This window comes from Oncorhynchus mykiss, chromosome 22 (genome assembly GCF_013265735.2).
Source record: "Oncorhynchus mykiss isolate Arlee chromosome 22, USDA_OmykA_1.1, whole genome shotgun sequence".
NCBI lineage: Eukaryota > Metazoa > Chordata > Actinopteri > Salmoniformes > Salmonidae > Oncorhynchus > Oncorhynchus mykiss.
In genome coordinates this window covers 44,030,521-44,052,863 of record NC_048586.1, presented here as the reverse complement: position 1 = coordinate 44,052,863, position 22,343 = coordinate 44,030,521, and the positions used below count along the sequence as shown (strand labels likewise).

The 22,343-nt window shown below is 41.9% G+C and overlaps 1 protein-coding gene across 4 annotated transcripts in view; it reads right to left on the bottom strand.

The window, feature by feature from the left end:
• The window catches only part of LOC110502168 (FERM, ARHGEF and pleckstrin domain-containing protein 1), a 121,608-nt gene that overhangs the window by 93,019 nt on the left and 6,246 nt on the right, over nucleotides 1-22,343 (bottom strand). For all 4 annotated transcript variants that reach the window (XR_005038840.1, XM_036959364.1, XM_036959363.1 and 1 more), the window contains one exon: nucleotides 21,569-21,765. Coding sequence is in view for 3 of the 4 variants with exons in the window: in XM_036959364.1 (XP_036815259.1) it covers nucleotides 21,569-21,760 (192 nt within the window). In the remaining variant the exon portion in view is untranslated. The remainder of the gene's footprint in view (nucleotides 1-21,568; nucleotides 21,766-22,343) is intronic.

Sequence of the window (22,343 nt, the reverse complement as noted above, 5' to 3'; positions counted from 1 at the left end):
AGGTCAGGGAATGGATCAATATTTCCCTTTCTCAACCAGTTGAATGTGTCTGTTGGTACTTAAAGAATATGATGTCAGATCAGATCAGCAAACTAGCTAACTAGCTAACATAGGCTGCAGTCAAAACATGTTATTTTTACCCCCTCAAACCTTGAGCTAGCCACTTTCTCTTGGGGGGAATCCTTGTCACAACCGGATGCAATTTAAATCGCCATCTTAAGTGGAGGTCCAATTCACTAATGTTGTCCCCTCTGCCCTCGATTTAGCTCGAGAGAGCGAGTGAATAACTTTGATCACTTGTGGTGTTGATATGACCCACAATTCAATGCAAACTGTAGTCACGTATCATACTCCGGTGGTCGCGAGGTGTCAAATGTATTCAACACGGCTGCATTTTCAGCATGTCATACAAAATTATATACAGATGACATTGCTTTTAGCGTTGGAAAATTGGCTTAGTCTCGTAGTGCAGACCCTATAAAACGTAGCTAGCTTCATAAACATATTTTTGGGGGAATTCTGAAATGTATTGGAATAAATTATCAAACTACAAAACTAGCTAGCCAGCTATGGGTAACTGTAGCTAGTTAGCTACCTGACAGGAGTGCTAGCTAGCTACATTCCCTTGCAAGGTACATTAAAAGCATTAAGTTGGTTGTTTTTAAGCTCAATTTCAAGATTTCCAGCAAGGACGTTGCCTCTCCGATCATCACTCTCCCTCGCTTGGGTAAGGGACATTTAAGGTACACTTCAATTTGACAATGTAAAACGTCATTTAACAATTTTACAGTAATTTTCTTATTAGTAACTGGAATAATGCTTATTAGTAACTGGAATAATGCTTATTAGTAACTGGAATAATGCTTATTAGTAACTGGAATAATGCTTATTAGTAACTGGAATAATGCTTATTAGTAACTGGAATAAGCAATTTCTTAAATGTGTCAAGTGCAGCATCTGGTTGCTCCTCATTACGCACCACAGACCAGCAAATTTTCTTCAACTTAGGAATCAATACAAAACCCCTTGTATGACTTCTTATACACTATATTAGGCCCAGTTTTTGGAACTTTGGTTCTCTCTAGATATGGCTACTATATTATGATCACTACATCTGATGGATTAGGATACTGCTTTAGAGCAGATTTCTGCAGCATTAGTAAAGATGTGATCATACGTCTCTCTCCCTTTCTACTGCATGCTGCTTCCCAAGTCCTGCCCTCTGTCAAGAGCACTTTCTTGCCATTCATTCCGCAGTCTTCATGGTCAGATGCAGAAAGATGTTGGTGACAACGATGCTGCTTTCTATAAATGTTATATAATTAAACTATTTGTTTGTGTTATCTTACTGCTACTTTGTTGTTTCTTAGCAAGTTCTAGTTCTAGCTAAAATAAATTGCGTTAGTCGCAAAAAGCTAATGCTAGCTTGTTAAATGTACTAAGTCAGAGCAAATTTATATAGCTAATACAGCCTGGTACCAGTGCTGGTGTAGGCCTAGATAAGCATGTTGTTTGTGGAACAGTATCTTCCAAGTCAAAGAGGAATAGGCGAAGCATGAATATGGCTGCAGTCCAAATTCAAAGTAGAAAGCCCTTGGTCCTAAATCCTCAGCCCTTAAATCCCCATGGAATGATGAGGATTATTTTTTATTTTTTTCCAAATCAAATCAAATTTCAAATCAAATTTTATTTGTCACATGGGACAATGCAGTTATAAGAAAAATAACAAATAGTTAAAGAGCAGCAGTAAAATAACAATAACGAGGCTATATACAGGGGGTACCGGTACAGAGTCAAAGTGGGGGGGCACAGAATAGTTGAGGTAATTGAGGTAATATGTACATGTAGGTAGAGTTAAAATGACTATGCATAGATAATAACCAGTGAGTAGCAGCAGCATAAAACAGGGGTTGGGGACGACGACAATGCAAATAACCTGTGTGGCCATTTGACTAGCTGTTCTGAGTCTTGTGGCTTGGGGGTAGAAGCTGTGAGCCTTTTGGACCTAGACTTGGCACTCCAGTACCACTAGCTGTGCGGTAGCAGGGAGAACAGTCTATGACTAGGGTGGCTGGAGAGAGGGATGAGAAGGTTGCCAGGTCTAGCAAAAAGGTATAAGCCCAAACGACCACTCAAAACCTGCCAAAAAGGTATAAGCCCAAACGACCACTCAAAACCTGCCAAAAAGGTATAAGCCCAAACGACCACTCAAAACCTGCCAAAAAGGTATAAGCCCAAACGACCACTCAAAACCTGCCAAAAAGGTATAAGCCCAAACGACCACTCAAAACCTGCCAAAAAGGTATAAGCCCAAACGACCACTCAAAACCTGCCAAAAAGGTATAAGCCCAAACGACCACTCAAAACCTGCCAAAAAGGTATAAGCCCAAACGACCACTCAAAACCTGCCAAAAAGGTATAAGCCCAAACGACCACTCAAAACCTGCCAAAAAGGTATAAGCCCAAACGACCACTCAAAACCTGCCAAAAAGGCAGGAAAACTAGCCCATTTTATTTTTTTCACAGCAAGAGAGGAGTTGACCTATTTAAACAATAAACCCTTTTTCCATAACGTTAACGAGCCAATTAAGAAGGAATATTAATATCACAGTAGCTGCTGCCTTGGCAGGAACTAATGAGGATATATAATGAACCCCAGGAAGAGTAGCTGCTGCCTTGGCAGGAACTAATGAGGATATATAATGAACCCCAGGAAGAGTAGCTGCTGCCTTGGCAGGAACTAATGAGGATATATAATGAACCCCAGGAAGAGTAGCTGCTGCCTTGGCAGGAACTAATGAGGATATATAATGAACCCCAGGAAGAGTAGCTGCTGCCTTGGCAGGAACTAATGAGGATATATAATGAACCCCAGGAAGAGTAGCTGCTGCCTTGGCAGGGACATGGGGATCCATAATAAACCCCAGGAAGAGTAGCTGCTGCCTTGGCAGGGACATGGGGATCCATAATAAACCCCAGGAAGAGTAGCTGCTGCCTTGGCAGGAACTAATGAGGATATATAATGAACCCCAGGAAGAGTAGCTGCTGCCTTGGCAGGAACTAATGAGGATATATAATGAACCCCAGGAAGAGTAGCTGCTGCCTTGGCAGGGACATGGGGATCCATAATAAACCCCAGGAAGAGTAGCTGCTGCCTTGGCAGGGACATGGGGAACCATAATAAAATACAAAACATAACCACAACCAAGCAGCCAGTCACCATGAGAGAGGAAATCAGAGGGTCATATCTGCAGACTGACTGTCAACTGAAGTCTTCAACAATCCCGTCATTCACTATGCTCTGTACAGCCAAGCTAACCTTGATGGAGAGGTTGCCATGGCCACAGTCTGATTTGAACCATTTTGTCATGGTGATGGTTTGGAGAAATATATAATGGTGCACTCTCAATCTCCAAAGAATCAATCATCACAATACATAGACAAATAAAACACAGTTCAATGTACATTTGTTTATGTGTAACTCTGTGTTGTTGTTTATGTCGCACTGCTTTGGTTTATCTTGGCCAGGTTGCAGTTGTAAATGAGAACTGGTTCTCAACTGGCCTACCTGGTTAAATAATGGTGAATTTAAAAAAAAATATTATGATAAATAAAAAATGTGTCTTCACCCGAGCGTTGTAGAAAGTGACACCAAACCACAGATGCAATACTATCAGTAAATTTGTGAAAAGTGAGTAGAAAGATTGGTAAAAGCACACTGGGCACAAAATGGTTAAACCAATGTTGTTTCAACGGAATTTGTCAGAGTATTGTGATGTGGAATCTACATGGAAAATATATTGGATTTGAATAAAGTGATCAACTTAAAATTGTTGTTTTGAGGGTAAAATGTAAACATATTTTCAACATAGACAAACCTTGTATAAAATACACTACATAACTAAAAGTATGTGGACACCTGCTCGTCGAACATCTCATTCCAAAATCATGGGCATTAATATGGAGTTGGTCCATAACAGCCTCCACCCTTCTGGGAAGGCTTTCCACTAGATGTTGGAACATTGCTGCTATAACAGCCTCCACTCTTCTGGGAAGGCTTTCCACTAGATGTTGGAACATTGCTGCTATAACAGCCTCCACTCTTCTGGGAAGGCTTTCCACTAGATGTTGGAACATTGCTGCGGGGACTTGCTTCCATTCAGCCACAAGAGCATTAGTGAGGTCGGGTACTGATGTTGGGTGATTAGGCCTGGGTCGCAGTCTGCGTTCCAATTCATCCCAAAGGTGTTCAATGGAGTTAAGGTCAGGGCTTGTGCAGGCCAATCAAGATCTTACACACCAATCTCGACAAACCATTTCTGTGTGGACCTCGCTTTGTGCATGGGGTCATTGCCATGCTGAAACAGGAAAGGGCCTTCCCTAAACTGTTGCCAGAAAGTTGGAAGCACAGAATAATCTAGAATGTAATTGTATGCTGTAGCGTTAAGTGCCCTAGTCCGAACCATAAAAAACAGCCCCAGACCTCCACCACACGTTACAGTTGGCACTACGCATTAGGGCAGGTAGTGTTCTCCTGGCATCCTCCAAACCCACATTCTTCTGTCGGACTTTAAGATGGTGAAGCGTGATTCATCACTCCATAGAGTCCGATGGTGGTGAGCTTCTCACCACTCTAGCCGACACTTGGCATTGCGCATTGTGATCTTAGGCTTGTGTGTGGCTGCTCGGCCATGGAAACCCATTTCATGAAGTTCCCAACAAACAGTTCTTGTGCAGACGTTGCTTCCAGAGGAAATTTGGAACTCTGTAGTGAGTTTTGCAACCGAGGACATACAATTTCTACACGCTTCAGCACTTGGTGATCCCGTTCAGTGAGCCGCTTTGCGGCTTAGCTGTTGTTGCTCCTAGACGTTTATACTTCACAATAACAGCACTTACAATTGCCCGGGGCAGAAATCGTACAAACTGACTTATTGAAAAGGTGGCATCCTATGACGGTGTAAGGCCATTAAATTGCCAATGTTTGTCTATGGAGATTGCATGTTGGTGTGCTCAATTGTATACACCTGTCAGCAACGGGTGTGGCTGAAATAGCCAAACCCACTCATTTGAAGGGGTTTCCACATACTTTTGTATTTACAGTACCAGTCAAAAGTTTGGACACACCTACTCATTCAAAGGTTTTTCTTTATTTTTACTATTTTCTACATTGTAAAATAATAGTGAAGACATCAACACTATGAAATAACACATATGGAATCAAGTAGTAACCAAAAAAGGTATATTTTAGCTTCTTCAAAGTAGCCACCCTTTGCCTTGATGACAGCTTTGCACACCTTTGGCATTCTCTCAACCAGATTCATGAGATAGTCACCTGGAATGCATTTCAATTAACAGGTGTGCCTTGTTAAAAATTCATCTGTGGAATTCCTTTCCTTTCTTTTCCTTCTTAATGAGTAGGTGTGTCCAAATCTTTGACTGGTACTGTATAATGTATGTTGAATTTGTACCTTTAAAAAAACATTAGCACTTCAACGTAATATCTACTATAAGAAAATAAAAAAAGTGTCTCCACAGCACCACCTACTGGAGAGTTTATCTACAGCTATCCCTTTAGTCTCCCATCCAGGGTCAAATAAACATGTTCAAATCAAATTTTATTCATATACATGTACATCCTTCGTAAACAACAGGTGTGGACTAACAGTGAAATGCTTCCTTACGGGCCCTTCTCAACAATGCAGCGAAAAAGAGAAATAAAGTTAAACACGTAATAATAGATACACAATGATTAACAATAACTTGGCTATATACATGTACTGGAGTGGACTAAGCACGCACCCCTGAATGCATTTCAATTAACAGGTGTGCCTTGTTAAAAGTTCATTTGTAGGATTATTTTCCTTTCTTTTCCTACTTAATGAGTAGGTGTGTCCCAAACTTGTGACTGGTACTGTATAGTGTATGTTGAATTTGTACCTTTAATGTTGAGGGTCAGCGTGGCGGATGTGTTGTTGCCTATGTTTGGAAAAAAAATGTGTTTTACCAGATGAAGTTATTTTTCTATTAACATATTAAAAACATACGTTCAGCATTGACTATCAAGGCCACTCAGCATGTACTGCACTGAGAAATAACTAAGGACTGGCTGAAATAAATTGATAATGAGAAGATTGCGGGTGTTGTACTGTTAGACTTCAGTGCAGCCTTTGATATTATTATTGACCATAATCTGTTAATGGAAAAACGTATGTGTTATGGCTTTACACCCTCTGCCATGTCGAAAGCTAACTAATTAAAACACTGAGTTTTCTTTAATGGAAGCCTCTCTAACATAAAACATGTTGAGTGTGGTATTCCGCAAGAAAACTATCTTGGTCCATTACTGTTTTCTATTTTTTACTAATGATCTACCACAAGACATATTGATCATATTCCACAAGACATGCAACCAGAAGTCTTTTCACAGTCCCTATAGCCAAAACAAATTCAATGCAACACACAGTAAGATATAGAGCCATGATAGCATGGAACTCCCTGCCATCTTAAATCACTCAAGCAAGCAGCAAAAGCGTAAAAAGTAGCATTTAAAAAACCAGAATAAAACATCACAACGCCTCTGACCTAAATAGCTTGTAGCATCTCTCTTCCGAGCACATCTGGTGTTTGGGTTAAAGATAAGATAAGATGTGCCCTTGGCATTAGGATATCAGTGCCTGCTTAGAGAAAGCACTTCTAAGCAAAGCCTCTGTAGAGTAAGCACTTCCGTTGTGCGCCGTATGATATGATACTCTGCTCAGCTCACTGACTCACTGACGTGAGAATCTCTCAGGTTGTTTAAAGAACATTGGTGCAGTGACATTTCGTTATCAGGGCCTTCCTCAGTAGAGCAAAGTATTATTGATGTATGGAATGTTAGGCTTAAGTGTATAGCGTGCATTCTTATTTTTAAATGCATCTAGTTCTGTCCTTGAGTTGATATCAATGTTCCTTCTATTTAATTTCAGCACTGAGCTGATTCCAGGTCAGCTTAGTGCAAATTTGAACATTGTGAAAATGATGTGCAACTTCCGGCGCATGTTTACTGTGAACACTGATGCTGTACCCGCTTTAAGTTACAGTGGCCAAGTGGGCTACCGTGGCTATTTAATCACAATAGGCCTATAAGAGTGGCCTACCACCAAAAATGCATCCCATAACATTTGAACATTTAAAAAGTTATTGAAATGTCTGTTCTATGATACAGTAGCAGCCAATGTCTGGTGTTAATGTAGGCCTACATTCCATGAGACTTTTGAAAACATTAAAATGTAAAAATTAAAAGCTTAAAATTGACCTTTTTAGCCACTTGTCCATCTGAGAAGTAGGTGACTGAAAATGTTGTTGTGTTGTATGAAGCAAAAAAACACTCTTCAAAATACAAATAATGACTATTCCCATACCAGTATAATTACAGAGAGTCAGACAAGAACATACGCTACCCTTTGCCTATTGGTTTCTTAATACACACAAGCCTGTCTCAAAATACAACAAATCAAATCAAATGTTATTTGTCACATAGACATGGTTAGCAGATGTTAATGCGAGTGTAGCGAAATGTTTGTGCTTCTAGTTCCGACAATGCAGTAATAACCAACAAGTAATCTAACCTAACAATTCCACAACTACTACCTTACACACACAAGTGTAAAGGGATAAAGAATATGTACATAAAAATATATGATTTTGATGATGTGTGATGGTACAGAACGGCATAGGCAAGATGAGAATTGCCATTAAATCTGGAGAGAAACATAATGGGGATGTATTCCAATCTGCTTCCTTATGCTTTAAGGCACTATAAATGTGCATCCCCTCATCATGATGCTGCCACCACCATTCAGGTCAAAGAGTTAAATCCTTTCATCAGACCAGAGAGGAACTCTGGAGCTCAGTCAGAGTGACCATCGGGTTCTTGGTCACCTCCCTAACCAAGGCCTTTCTCCCCCAATTGCTCAGTTTGACCGGGCGGCGGTTGTTCCAAACTTTTTCCATTCAAGAATGATGGAGGCCACTGTGTTCTTGGGGACCTTCAATGCTGCAGAAATGTTTTGGTACCATGGTAATTCATGAGCAGTCAAAATTACTGCTTTATCGGTTCTAGTGTTAAAGAACTTAGACCAGGTGTTGTGTGAACATTCTTACAACATTATAGGAATGTCATGCGCAACCTAACTTAAACATTGTATGAATGTCATCACAACTGAGAATATTTGTGTTTTGGGAACTTACCTCTTGTAATGTACCCACATTGTTCCCACAACCTAATTAAATCTTCTGGGAACCTTTAAAGAACTCAGTATGGCTGTTCTGCCAACATTCTTGCAAAGGAATGTTTTGTTCACCGTGAGAACAAACATTATCAGAATGTCAGCACAACTGGACAGTTTTAGTGTTTTGGGAACCACGCTGGTCATAGCCCCACAATGTTCCTATAGCCTAAAGAAACCTTCTGGGAACCTTTAAAGAACAGACTAAATGTGTTCTAGGAATGTTCTTGTAACATTAGGTAAACATGTTTGTTGCACCCTAAAAAGAAACATTGTAAAATCATTGTAGAATCATCCACACAACTGGACAGTTCTTATGTTTTGGGAACACACACTACATGGCCAAAACGTATGTGGTCACCCCTTCAAATTAGTGGATTCGGCTATTTCAGCCACACCAGATGCTAACATGTGTATAAAGTCGAGCACACAGCCAAGCAATCTCCATAGACAAACATTGGCAGTCGAATGACCTTACTGAAGAGCTCAGTGACTTTCTACGTGACACTGTCATAGGTGCTGTTATTGTGAAGTGGAAACATCTAGGAGCAACAACGGCTCAGCTGCGAAGTGGTAGGCCACACAAGCTCACTGAACGGGATCGCCGAGTGCTGAAACGTGTAGCATGTAAAAATCATCTTTTGGTTGCAACACTCACTACCGAGTTTCAAACTGCCTCTGGAAGCAACGTCAGCACAATAGCTGTTAGTCTGGAGATTCATGAAATTGGTTTCCATGGCTGTGCAGCAGAACACAAGCCTAAGGTCACCATGCACAATGCCAACCGTTGGCTGGAGTGGTGTAAAGCTCGCCACCACGTGACTCTGGAGCAGTGGAAACACGTTCTCTGGAGTGATGAATCACGCTTCACCATCTGGCAGTCCGACAGACAAATCTGGGTTTGGCGGATGCCAGGAGAACGCTACCTGCCTCAATGCATAGTGCCAACTGTAAAGTTTGGTGGAGGAGGAATAATAGTCTGGGGCTGTTTTTCATGGTTCGGGCTAGGCCCTTAGTTCCTGTGAAGGGAAATCTTAACGCTACAGCTTAAAATGACATTCTAGAAGATTCTGTGCTTCCAACTTTGTGGCAACAGTTTGGGAAAGCCCTTTCCTGTTTCAGCATGACAATGCCCCATGCACAAAGCGAAGTCTAAACAGAAATGGTTTGTCAAGATCGGTATGGAAGAACTTGACTGGCCTGCACAGAGCCCTGACCTCAACCCCATCGTACACCTTTGGGATGAACTGGAACGCCGACTGCGAGCCAGGCCCAATCGCCCAACATCAGTGTCCGACCTCACTAATGCTCTTGTGGCTGAATGCAAGCAAGTCCCCACAGCAATGTGCCAGCATCTTGTGGAAAACCTTCCCAGAAGAGTGGAGGCTGTTATAGCAGCAAAGGGGGACCAAGTCCATATTAATGCCCATGAATTTTCAATGAGATGTTTCACTGCTGAAGCAAGCCCTCGTTCATTTGACAACAAGGCCTGCTAGAGCAGCTTAATGCTGCTTTTCATTTCAATGAAGTATTGTGTGCAGCATGCAAAGAGTGAGCATGGTGGTGATTATTGGCCTTTTGGACCAGTTAGCCCAGTTAGGGTTGGCCCTAGTCCTGTAAAATACAGGTCACTAGCATGTGGTGTAGCCTCCATAGCTTGGCCGTCAGTCTGCCCTTGATTCTCAGTCTGCAAAAATATGGTTTGGAACTCTCTGAAAATGTATGTGAATGCCATGGATACTGAATTCATTAAATATAATTGGAAACTGAAGTGTTCTATTAAACATAAGCTGCCATCTACAGACTAATATTAGCAATGGAAGACTCCATTTGGCTAAATAGGTCAGATATTTCTAGTAACAGACATGAGAACTGATGAAGAACAGATTTAGTCATTCTCAACACTTCAACACATCCAATTATCCCCAAGGATCTCCTCTAACATGTTTTATAATTTGTATACATCTGATTTACACATCTCTGCTGATTATGAATGTCACAGGGAGCAAAAAGGGAAAAGCAACTTCAGAAACGGCGTGGAAATAATCAATTCCACCGTGGTAGAGAGAGGGGTTAGAGAATAGAGTGGGCCTCCATTACACACACAGAAACATACATCACTGTGACTGAATGAGTTAACCTCTGACCTCCTTCAGGGGGGGGGAATCATAAACCAAGGACACAATCCCTACACTGACTGATGTTATAAATTCACCCAAACATTGGTAGAGAAACACCATTATTACATTACTACATTACCCTAAGCATTTCAGCCATTACTCCATCACTACTGTGGGAAGGAGGAGGGAGGTACGATGTTAGAGGATAATGATATTAATTGAGCTGAAACAAACACCTAGAGTCGTCTCTTCTTTCAAATTTTAAAACGTGTATTTTTCCATATATAGACACACCCTATGTGTTTAAATAAAATTAACTATACAGTATGTAGGCTATTGAGCTTGTCTGATGTTTTAAGCACACTGTGATTAAGACAAAAATGACTCAAGAGGGAGCCAGAGATCAAGATGGCCTAACCAGAAGGAAAAAAACAAGTGTTTCTGACCCTCTTCCTCCTGCTGCTGCTGGCCTTCGCAGATTCTGCTGTTATGCTCCTGATGTTGCTGGTAGGTGATAGGCTACACAAGGGGTTGGCAACCTTTTCCATTTGGAGTGCCAATTTATCTTACCATTTCTATCGATCTGCGTGCCAGTTATGATTTTCATGTGCATATTTTTGTTTCATTTGATTTATAATAACGTCTCAATATCATTATACAGTGGTAAATCAAATATCTAAAAGTTACTTATATTGCCATCTATGTAAAAATTGCCTACATAATGCCAACAAATAAATACATTTCATCCTGCAGGTAGAAAAAAATCCTGATTAAAAATATCCTATAAATCACATTGGCTATGCATTGCCTGTCTGCAAGGAACTTGAAACATTGTATCAACTATTCATTTGGGTCTGGCCTGGCCTGAAACTCACTCTAGCAAACTTGCAACATTATATAAAATATTCTAGGCCTTCAGAGTTTCCAGCGCAATTGAGCTCCGGACAGACATACAGTGCCTTGCGAAAGTATTCGGCCCCCTTGAACTTTGCGACCTTTTGCCACATTTCAGGCTTCAAACATAAAGATATAAAACTGTATTTTTTTGTGAAGAATCAACAACAAGTGGGACACAATCATGAAGTGGAACGACATTTATTGGATATTTCAAACTTGTTTAACAAATCAAAAACTGAAAAATTGGGCGTGCAAAATTTCAGCCCCCTTAAGTTAATACTTTGTAGCGCCACCTTTTGCTGCGATTACAGCTGTAAGTCGCTTGGGGTATGTCTCTATCAGTTTTGCACATCGAGAGACTGACATTTTTTCCCATTCCTCCTTGCAAAACAGCTCGAGCTCAGTGAGGTTGGATGGAGAGCATTTGTGAACAGCAGTTTTCAGTTCTTTCCACAGATTCTCGATTGGATTCAGGTCTGGACTTTGACTTGGCCATTCTAACACCTGGATATCTTTATTTTTGAACCATTCCATTGTAGATTTTGCTTTATGTTTTGGATCATTGCAGGCCCAAAACATGATGCTGCCACCACCATGTTTGACAGTGGGGATGGTGTGTTCAGCTGTGTTGCTTTTACGCCAAACATAACGTTTTGCATTGTTGCCAAAATGTTCAATTTTGGTTTCATCTGACCAGAGCACCTTCTTCCACATGTTTGGTGTGTCTCCCAGGTGGCTTGTGGCAAACTTTAAACAACACTTTTTATGGATATCTTTAAGAAATGGCTTTCTTCTTGCCACTCTTCCAAAAAGGCCAGATTTGTGCAATATACGACGATTGTTGTCCTATGGACAGAGTCTCCCACCTCAGCTGTAGATCTCTGCAGTTCATCCAGAGTGATCATGGGCCTTTTGGCTGCATCTCTGATCAGTCTTCTCCTTGTATGAACTGAAAGTTTAGAGGGACGGCCAGGTCTTGGTAGATTTGCAGTGGTCTGATACTCCTTCCATTTCAATATTATCGCTTGCACAGTGCTCCTTGGGATGTTTAAAACTTGGGAATTCTTTTTGTATCCAAATCCGGCTTTAAACTTCTTCACAACAGTATCTCGGACCTGCCTGGTGTGTTCCTTGTTCTTCATGATGCTCTCTGCGCTTTTAACGGACCTCTGAGACTATCACAGTGCAGGTGCATTTATACGGAGACTTGATTACACACAGGTGGATTGTATTTATCATCATTAGTAATTTAGGTCAACATTGGATCATTCAGAGATCCTCACTGAACTTCTGGAGAGAGTTTGTTGCACTGAAAGTAAAGGGGCTGAATAATTTTGCACGCCCAATTTTTCAGTTTTTGATTTGTTAAAAAAGTTTGAAATATCCAATAAATGTCGTTCCACTTCATGATTGTGTCCCACTTGTTGTTGATTCTTCACAAAAAATACAGTTTTATATCTTTATGTTTGAAGCCTGAAATGTGGCAAAAGGTCGCAAAGTTCAAGGGGGCTGAATACTTTCGCAAGGCACTGTAGCTGTAGGCTATTTGCACAAAGGATAAGCAGTAATCAGGTAGGCCTATTTTATGACTTTCTACCGAATCAGAGCATGACATGTTTTTCCCCTTTCATACCCGAGTGGTTTTCAAAAGAGACCTGGAATTGTTTTTCAAATAGGCTACTTTGAGGAACTCTTGTCATTCTTAAATCGAAGTAAAAACAGATTTTGTTTACTTGCTGTTTGAAATAAATAAAACAATAATTTAAGACAATCAGAAAAACTATCAGATCCCCATATGGGCACTTTTATAGGCCTTGCGCGCAGGCCTGGTAGCCTAGTCCTACTTCTATGCATAATCAGGCACGCGTCCTTACTCAAAATTGACAGGGGCACTACAAACATGATTAGTCCACTGAGACAGGCCTCTGCAATGGATTTGTCCACTGAGACAGGCCTCTATAATGGATTAGTCCACTGAGACAGGCCTCTACAATGGATTAGTCCACTCAGACAGGCCTCTACAATGGATTAGTCCACTGAGACAGGCCTCTACAATGGATTAGTCCACTGAGACAGGCGTGAATCAGAAGTGTCTCATGTGCCATAAAAAATAAAGAAATACATAGAGTAGAGTGGACCTCCATTACACACACACACCTGCAAGCTGACTTCAGTTGTCAGTTGGACGGTGTTTCCTCTGACACATTGGTGCGGCTAGGCTTCTGGGTTAAGCGAGCAGTGTGTGAAGAAGCAGTGCGGCTTGGCAGGTCATGTTTCGAGGACGCATGACTCTTAACCTTCGCCTGTCCCGAGTCCGCTTGGGAGTTGCAGCGATGAGACAAGATCGTAACTACCAATTGGATATCATGAAATTGTGGAGAAAAAGGGGGCCACAAAAATAAAAGAAGCTAAAGCTAGGATTGTGTGGCTGTTCACAGGGTTAGTGAGAAGTCTCTTCCCCTTCACTGTGATTAGTGGTACGTTCATGAAACAACATGCTGATGTATAATGCATTACGGCTTCTGCTGTACTAACATCCACAAAATGTGCACTTAGTGTGATCTTGGTGTCTTGAGAGCCGGTTAAGTCCAGCCTTGTCTGAATGAGACCTAGGTGGGCCGCTGACAAACTGTATGGCCCAATTCTTTATTAAACGGCAAAAGTACAAATATGGCTTTGTTATTTAATTATTTTGCTTTTTGTCTCTATAACATGCTGGTACACAGAACCAGAACAGCGTGACTAATGGCTGGAGTATCCGTCTAAAAGGAGAACACAGTCATTTTCCATGTTAAGAGAGAAAGGGTAGGGCACTGACACAGAGATTTGGGTACACACACGCACAAACACGCACACACATCAATATGTACAAGCACAGATAGAGACACAGACAGAAAGGGAGAGTGAGTGAGGGAGAAGGGGGAGGGACAGATGTAGAGAGAGAAGAGAGAACCATATGGAACATTCCACATTAACTGCCAGCAATACTTATTTTCTCCAGTAACATCCCAGTAAGGTTTTGGTGTCTGGGGTTAAAAGAGCTTGACTATTTCTCTGATCCTGAAAAAATGAGAAATGGTGCTCTCTCTGTCTGTCACTCCCTTCACATCCCCCAACTACATGTACCCCGACACACATCACAGCCAACTACACGTACCCCAACACACATTTCCCAACTGCATGTACCCCGACACACATCACAGCCAATTACATGCACCCCAACACACATCACAGCCAACTACATGCACCCCAACACACATCACAGCCAACAAGACAACCACTTCTAATCCTACAGATTCAACGTCATCAAAAAAAGTCAGAATTGTAAAAAATGTTTTTATTTTTTATTTGGCAAGTCTAATGAAGTTACAGATACAACCACTTGGCTCATCCAGTGGTGATTTTAGCATGTGCATTTTGGTGGGGCAAACTGCATGCCAGCAAAGCCACTACAAAACACTAAACTACACATTAATTGCACTATAAAGGTGACAAACAGTGCCAAAAACTGTTAGGGCAAACATAAAGCTGTCCCAATAGTTTCAAGTTTCTTCAAGTGCAGTCGCAAAACCCACCAAGCGCTATGATCAAACTGGCTCTCATGAGGACCGCCACAGGAAAGGAAGACGCAGAGTTACCTCTGCTGCAGTTCACTGGAGTTACCAGCCTCAGAAATTGCAGCCCAAATAAATGCTTCACAGAGTTCAAGTAACAGACACATCTCAACATCAACTGTTCAGAGGAGACTGAATGAATCAGGCCTTCATGGTCGAATTGCGGCAAAGAAACCACTACTAAAGGACACCAATAAGAAGAAAGGACTTGCTTGAGCCAAGAAACACGAGCAATGGACATTAGACTGGTGTAAATCTGTCCTTTGGTCAGATGATTCCAAATTTGAGATTTTTGGTTCCAACCGCTGTGTCTTTGTGAGACGCAGAGTAGGTGAACGGATGATCTCAGCATTTGTGGTTCCCACCTTGAAGAATGGAGGAGGAGGTGTGATGGTGCTTTGCTGGTGACACTGTCTGTGATTTATTTAGAATTCAAGGCACACTTAACCTGCATTTCTACCACAGCATTCTGCAGCGATACGCCATCTTCTGTTTTTTCAACAGGACAATGACCCAACACATCTCCAGGCTGTGTAAGGGCTATTTGACCAAGAAGGAGAGTGATGTAGTGCTGCATCAGATGACATGGCCTCCACAATCACCCAACCTCAACCCAAATTAGATGGTTTGGGATGAGTTGGATCGCAGAGTGACGGAAAAGCAGCCAACAAGTGCTCAAGATATGTGGGCACTCCTTCAAGACTGTTGGAAAAGCATTCCAGGTGAAGCTGGTTGAAAGAATGCCAAGAGTGTGCAAATCTGTAGTAAAGGCAAAGGGTGGCTACTTTGAAGAATTAAAATTAAATTAATTAAAATATATTTTGATTTCTTTATCACTTTTTTGGTTACTACATGATTCCATATGTGTTATTTCGTAGTTTTGATGATGTCGTCACTATTATTCTACAATGTAGAAAATAGTCAAAAATAAAGAAACCCTTGAATGAGTGGGAGTGTCCAAACTTGACTGCTAGTGTATAATTTATCTTCATATGACAAGGATTGAAAAGGATTTGCCAGTAGATTGCTGACTTTATGCATGTAGATAACTGCTTGTCTAGCTTGCTATCTAAGATATTAAAAGTATGATGTTGACATGATCAGTCCAATCAAAGCTAAGTTAGATAAAACGTGAATTGATGTTATTTAATCTGTCACCGATGACCTTGAGCCTTCTTGGATGGGCACTTCAAATGTCAGCCTATTGCGGCACCCAAATGGCTTAGATTTTGTGGTGACGTAGTGTCCCCATGAGTGACAGAACACTGAGCTAATCACGGCGCAACTAGAGAACATTACCAACCCCCTTTCCGCTGGCTGCCCCACCACCAAAGAAAGCACTGAGCTAGGCTGAAACACCTGCATTTTGGTGCTGCCTTACAACCATATTTTGCTTTCTTGAAGTATGCGGCTTTATTAAATCAATAAAACATATATATTTTTTACATTGTTCGCAAACTGATATGCGACACCTATTAAAAATAACATGTAAAACAGACGAAACCCCCCCCCTTTTTTAAGCTAAACAGTTGGGGCTCAAAACAGGTAGCCTCTGGACTCATCTAATTGTAATTGTAACACCCAACACAGGAGGTGAGAAGCAGGTACAGGGAGTGAACCATTTAATATAGACGGACACACAACGGAACAGGATCAGCGTCTGGACATAAACACGACACGGCAAACAATACTACTACAGGGAACAACACAGAGGAACAGACATATACACAGGGGTAATCAACACAGTGTCCAGGTGAGTCCACTGAGCGCAGCTGCGCGTAATGATGGTAACAGGTGCGTATGATGACGGATAGCCTGGCGCTCGAGGGGGAGCGGGAGCAGGCGTGACAGACATGAACACGTGTCTCATCTAATGAAGTTAGACATGAACACATGGCTCATCTAATGTTTACTACATATACAATATTTAGAAAGCATAGGCTTCCAAGCAATGGAAACCGCAACAGCCTTCCTTGTGTCACTGAGCTCTGGGCTGCTCAGGTCTGCTCTGCTCTGTGTTGGTGCACACTGCAGGCCTTCGTAAAGTCAGAAAAGAGTGCTCATCAAGGTGTGAAGAATCAGCCACAAGGGATGACAGTTTAGTTCCCAGTCAGAGGGAGCAGTGAGTAGGCCACAGCAAGTTATGTAACCCACAGCGATGCCCCTTTTGTTTCCCTACAATACGATACCTGGTCTGATGGGCTGGAAGATTATACCAGAAAAACAGGAAGTTAATACCAGAGGAACAGGAAGGTTATACCACAGAAACAGGCAGTTTATACCAGAGGAAGAAAACATTTACACCAGAGGAACAGTAAGTTCATACCAGAGGAACAGGAACGGGAAGTTTATACCAGAGGAACAGGAACCATTTACAGAGGACCGGTTAGGTTTTTACAAGCAGAGCATTGCAATAGAAAACATTTCAGTCACTAGGAATGTAAATCCTACCACAGACTCATCTTCCACTGGCTGAACTCGATGCTCCTGTAATGAAACTCCCAATAATTAGAATCTAATTGTCTTGGAAGGGTAGTCTGAAAACAACCCTCCTGACATTGGGCCAGTGGGACTAATATCCTAAACTTCTTGAGCTGCTCCAAAGCAGCCTGTCTCACTGAGATCACGTTCCTTTATTATTTAAATAACTGCCTTAACTTTGCTGGACCGCAAGGAAGAGTAGCTGCTGCCTTGGCAAATACCTGCAGTGATCAAATCCATCACCATCACTGCTGCTGAAGGAGAGGACTCCGGGGAGTTATTGATGCAATTAAAGGCGTCATGCTGCTGAGCTTCAGGAGTCGTTGTCACAGCAACTGTTACCAGGACATCCAGCACGACCACACTGATGTAGTAGAGAGACACTGACTGGCCAGTCTTGATCAACACAATGCTATTTGAGACTAGAACACTCAATGTGGCTGGGGAGGGAGTGATTCTAGACCTCATGCTTCTCACTGCTGCTTCACTCACTGCAGGCTGCAGGATGTTTACCTCACAAAGAGATGCCATTATCACTCAGACAGCATTCAGGGTTCAGCACTCCATTCCAAGAAGAAGGCGGATAGGGTCTTTAGTCTTATTAGCATGGAGGTATACAGAACTGTATTTTGTAAAGTTATCTCCACAGCACCCCTCCCCCCCATTTTGTTTACTCAAAAGGATTACTTAGGCTACTGTCTTTTTCAGAGAAATATGCACCAATGATTTTCCACTAAAGATGCCATTAAGGAAGACCCCAAGGCAAAGTCTATTCCAGTACCACGAGTACAATCAGACCTTTCTCCCCCCCAGTGCTGAGGTTTTGAAAATATTGAATCTGTGTTCAATTGAGCGTTGATAACAGCTTGATGTGCAGTATGGTCTCCTCTGTTCATATCAGTGTTAGCTACATCCTTCAGCAGTCATGACACCCAGCTGTTCATATCAGTGTTAGCTGCCTCCTTCAGCAGTCATAACACCCAGCTGTTCATATCAGTGTTAGCTACATCCTTCAGCAGTCATAACACCCAGCTGTTCATATCAGTGTTAGCTACATCCTTCAGCAGTCATAACACCCAGCTGTTCATATCAGTGTTAGCTGCCTCCTTCAGCAGTCATGACACCCAGCTGTTCATATCAGTGTTAGCTGCCTCCTTCAGCAGTCATAACACCCAGCTGTTCATATCAGTGTTAGCTACATCCTTCAGCAGTCATGACACCCAGCTGTTCATATCAGTGTTAGCTACATCCTTCAGCAGTCATAACACCCAGCTGTTCATATCAGTGTTAGCTACATCCTTCAGCAGTCATGACACCCAGCTGTTCATATCAGTGTTAGCTGCCTCCTTCAGCAGTCATAACACCCAGCTGTTCATATCAGTGTTAGCTACATCCTTCAGCAGTCATAACACCCAGCTGTTCATATCAGTGTTAGCTACATCCTTCAGCAGTCATGACACCCAGCTGTTCATATCAGTGTTAGCTGCCTCCTTCAGCAGTCATAACACCCAGCTGTTCATATCAGTGTTAGCTACATCCTTCAGCAGTCATAACACCCAGCTGTTCATATCAGTGTTAGCTACATCCTTCAGCAGTCATGACACCCAGCTGTTCATATCAGTGTTAGCTACATCCTTCAGCAGTCATGACACCCAGCTGTTCATATCAGTGTTAGCTACATACTTCAGCAGTCATAACACCCAGCTGTTCATATCAGTGTTAGCTTCATCCTTCAGCAGTCATAACACCCAGCTGTTCATATCAGTGTTAGCTACATCCTTCAGCAGTCATAACACCCAGCTGTTCATATCAGTGTTAGCTACATCCTTCAGCAGTCATGGCACCCAGCTGTTCATATCAGTGTTAGCTAGCTACATCCTTCAGCAGTCATAACACCCAGCTGTTCATATCAGTGTTAGCTACATCCTTCAGCAGTCATGGCACCCAGCAAGGACTCGCCATCACTACAGCTCAGTTAACCCACCATGGTACTGTTGTGTTTACGGGGCACTACCCCATAGTGGTAAAGGGTAAATGTATGTGAATACCATCTAAATAAAGACTCCTTTGTAGAAATAAGTCACACAGAGCAAAATGTTTTACCCTTACAGTGTAGCATAATCACCCCCTTCCATTTTTAATTCGCACATTTTAGCTTCCGATGTAGAAACACGTCATCTCGCTCTCTCCTTCTCTTTAATTAACCTGAGTCTAGGTGGCAGTTGGCGGAATTCACATATTGAGACATTCAGAGACATAACTTCCTGATGAGCTTCATGCATAAACAACAGCATGACCTAAAGCTTTTGGTTACGAGCTGGGAACAAGTAATACCCTAGTTATAGAGTCTCTCAAAACAAAAATAAATGACTCTTTGAGAGAATAAAATTACTCAGCCTACCCAAAGGACACTGAATTTTGCTGACAGGCAATGTTTAATTTTAAATTACGATGGTAATTCGAGCCTAGCTCACTGATGAAATCTCTATGTGAGATCTCTTGGAGAGTTATTTTCAATATACACTAGTAGAGCATAGGCGAGTACTGCACACACTGCTGAACCCGCTCCCTGAAGGGCCGATCCTCAGGGCCAATACAGGAGGCCTCGCAGCATGCTGTGAGAACAACACTTTACACAGCAGATTGGAAACATGACAATATTTATTAGCAGCTAGGGTCAAACATACTGACCACACTGTCAGTCACAGGGCTCTATTTCAAGCATCTCTACTACGAGGCTCTATTCATACCCATCTCTACTACAAGGCTCTACTTATAACCATCTCCACCACGAGGCTCTATTCATACCCATCTCTGCTACAAGGCTCTACTCATACCCATTGAATGAGTCCTCTGTGTGCTATTTCTCTCCATCATCACGTCTTCTTCCCTCTCTTCCCTATCCCTATCTCCCATCTCGCTCCCTCACTCCCAGCAGGAAGCACTGTGGTCAGAAGATATTGCTAGTTGGACTATTCTTAGGAAAATAACCTAGTCTTGATGAAAGCTCCACCCTGTTCAAGGGCTATATCAGAGTCTTAGCATATACCTTAGTGTAATACCACAATGTGACAGGAACTCTGGGAGAAAACACGGTACAGAACAAGCAATCAATTTTTGTCAATTTCAACAGGAAATATTGTGATTTACTACATGTCTGAAGGATAAAGCTCAAGGTCTTAAATTAGCATTCACATTTCAAAAAGCATCCATTACCTTTAATATATATTCTAACCATATTGTCATCTTCAGAACATCAGTCAGTCATTATCAAGCAGATCAGATTTCACATGAAAGGCAGCAATCTCAAAGCAGGAGTAGGCCTATTCTGAGATTTAGTGTTGTGCTAAACTATTGCACTGCAAAGAAAGGTAATCTCAAGCAGCTCTAATCTCAGAGAGAATCTTTAATAAGCACAGAGGTAAATAGCCTGGTAATGAAAAGTAACATTTATCATGGCAGATCTCTGGCCATTCAAACACATCACAAACTGTCCCCTTTCCACAACCATACTGTATACCCAAGACAGACCAGTTGGTCTCATAACACACCATTAAATATTATGAAAGATAATTTATTTACCAAGGAAAACTAGGCCTGATGTACTAATGGGTATCTGAATGGACTAAACCTCTCCTCCCGATCCATATATCCACCTGGGTAATACTGATGTACTAATGGGTATCTGAATGAACTAAACCTCTCCTCCCGATCCATATATCCACCTGGGTAGTAGTTTAAGTTGCTCTCCCATCTGTCTAGTGAGGTTGTGAACAAGAAACACAGAACTAGTTCAGTACCCTTATTCACCACACCAACAGCTAAAGTCAGAGATGTTGACAATGGAGGTTAGAACCCAGACATTTTCCAGCACTGACATTTTCCAGCATAGTCTAGGCTCATTCATGCATACAGAACCTTGACGTTTATACAGTTACCATGTCAACCTGTAACCCTTAACAACAGACTGCTGTGAGAGGGTAAAAATGATCTCCTGCTTTAATGGCAAAGTTATAAAAAGACAACAAAAGGATGACACCGTTTAAAGGCATACTTAGATAAAACATTTTGTTATGCAAAATTCTCTCACTCGACTTGACACACAAAAAAAATAGAATGGAAAGTAGTTATACCTTGAACACATTGCACTATAAGCAAATCAGACAGACAGCCAACCAGAACTCACTGAGATGTCAAAGACCTCCTCTGTGTCGTCCAACATGCGGACCTTGATGGTGACATGGCGTCCCGGGGGCATGATGGGCGGCCTGTGGCCAGGGTCCAGGGTGCTGATACCCAGAGTCTCCTGGGCTTCAAGACGCTGGGCTGCTGATGCTCTGGGCTTGGGCTCCACCATGGTGCTCTGTCCTGCTACCATCCAGCCTGCAGGGGAGGCAGAAGTACCATCACACACACACATTCATGTAACAAAATAGGTTCCATCCTTGTCTCTCACTAGGCTCGAACCTGTACACACGTATACACAAACACCTTGCAAGTCTACAATGCAGTTCAGATCATGTCTGTTGACTGTTAAATCTATTCATTGTTCAACTTGAGCATTAGGGAGTGGGACCCCTGTCCTATCCTGGAGAAAACAGAGGGTAGTATTACCAGTGTTGGAAAAAGTAGTCAAAAGTCATACTTGAGTAAAAGTAAAGATACCTTAATAGAAAATAAGAGAGCGTTCACATTGTTAGACTAGCAATGTAATCTAAGCTAATGGGTGATAATGGTATCTTTTGGCAGAAGCAATTAGCTCCGTCTCTCTGCAAATGATTTGCTTGATTTCAAAGTGCAATGGAATAACAAAGGGACAGGGCATACCTAGTCAGTTGTACAACTGAATGAATTCATCCAAAATATGTTTTCTGCACCATAATATGTTTTCTGTATTAATTCAACCGAAATATGTTTTCTGAATTAATTCTGAATGATATCATCCTAACCAACCTGCCCTC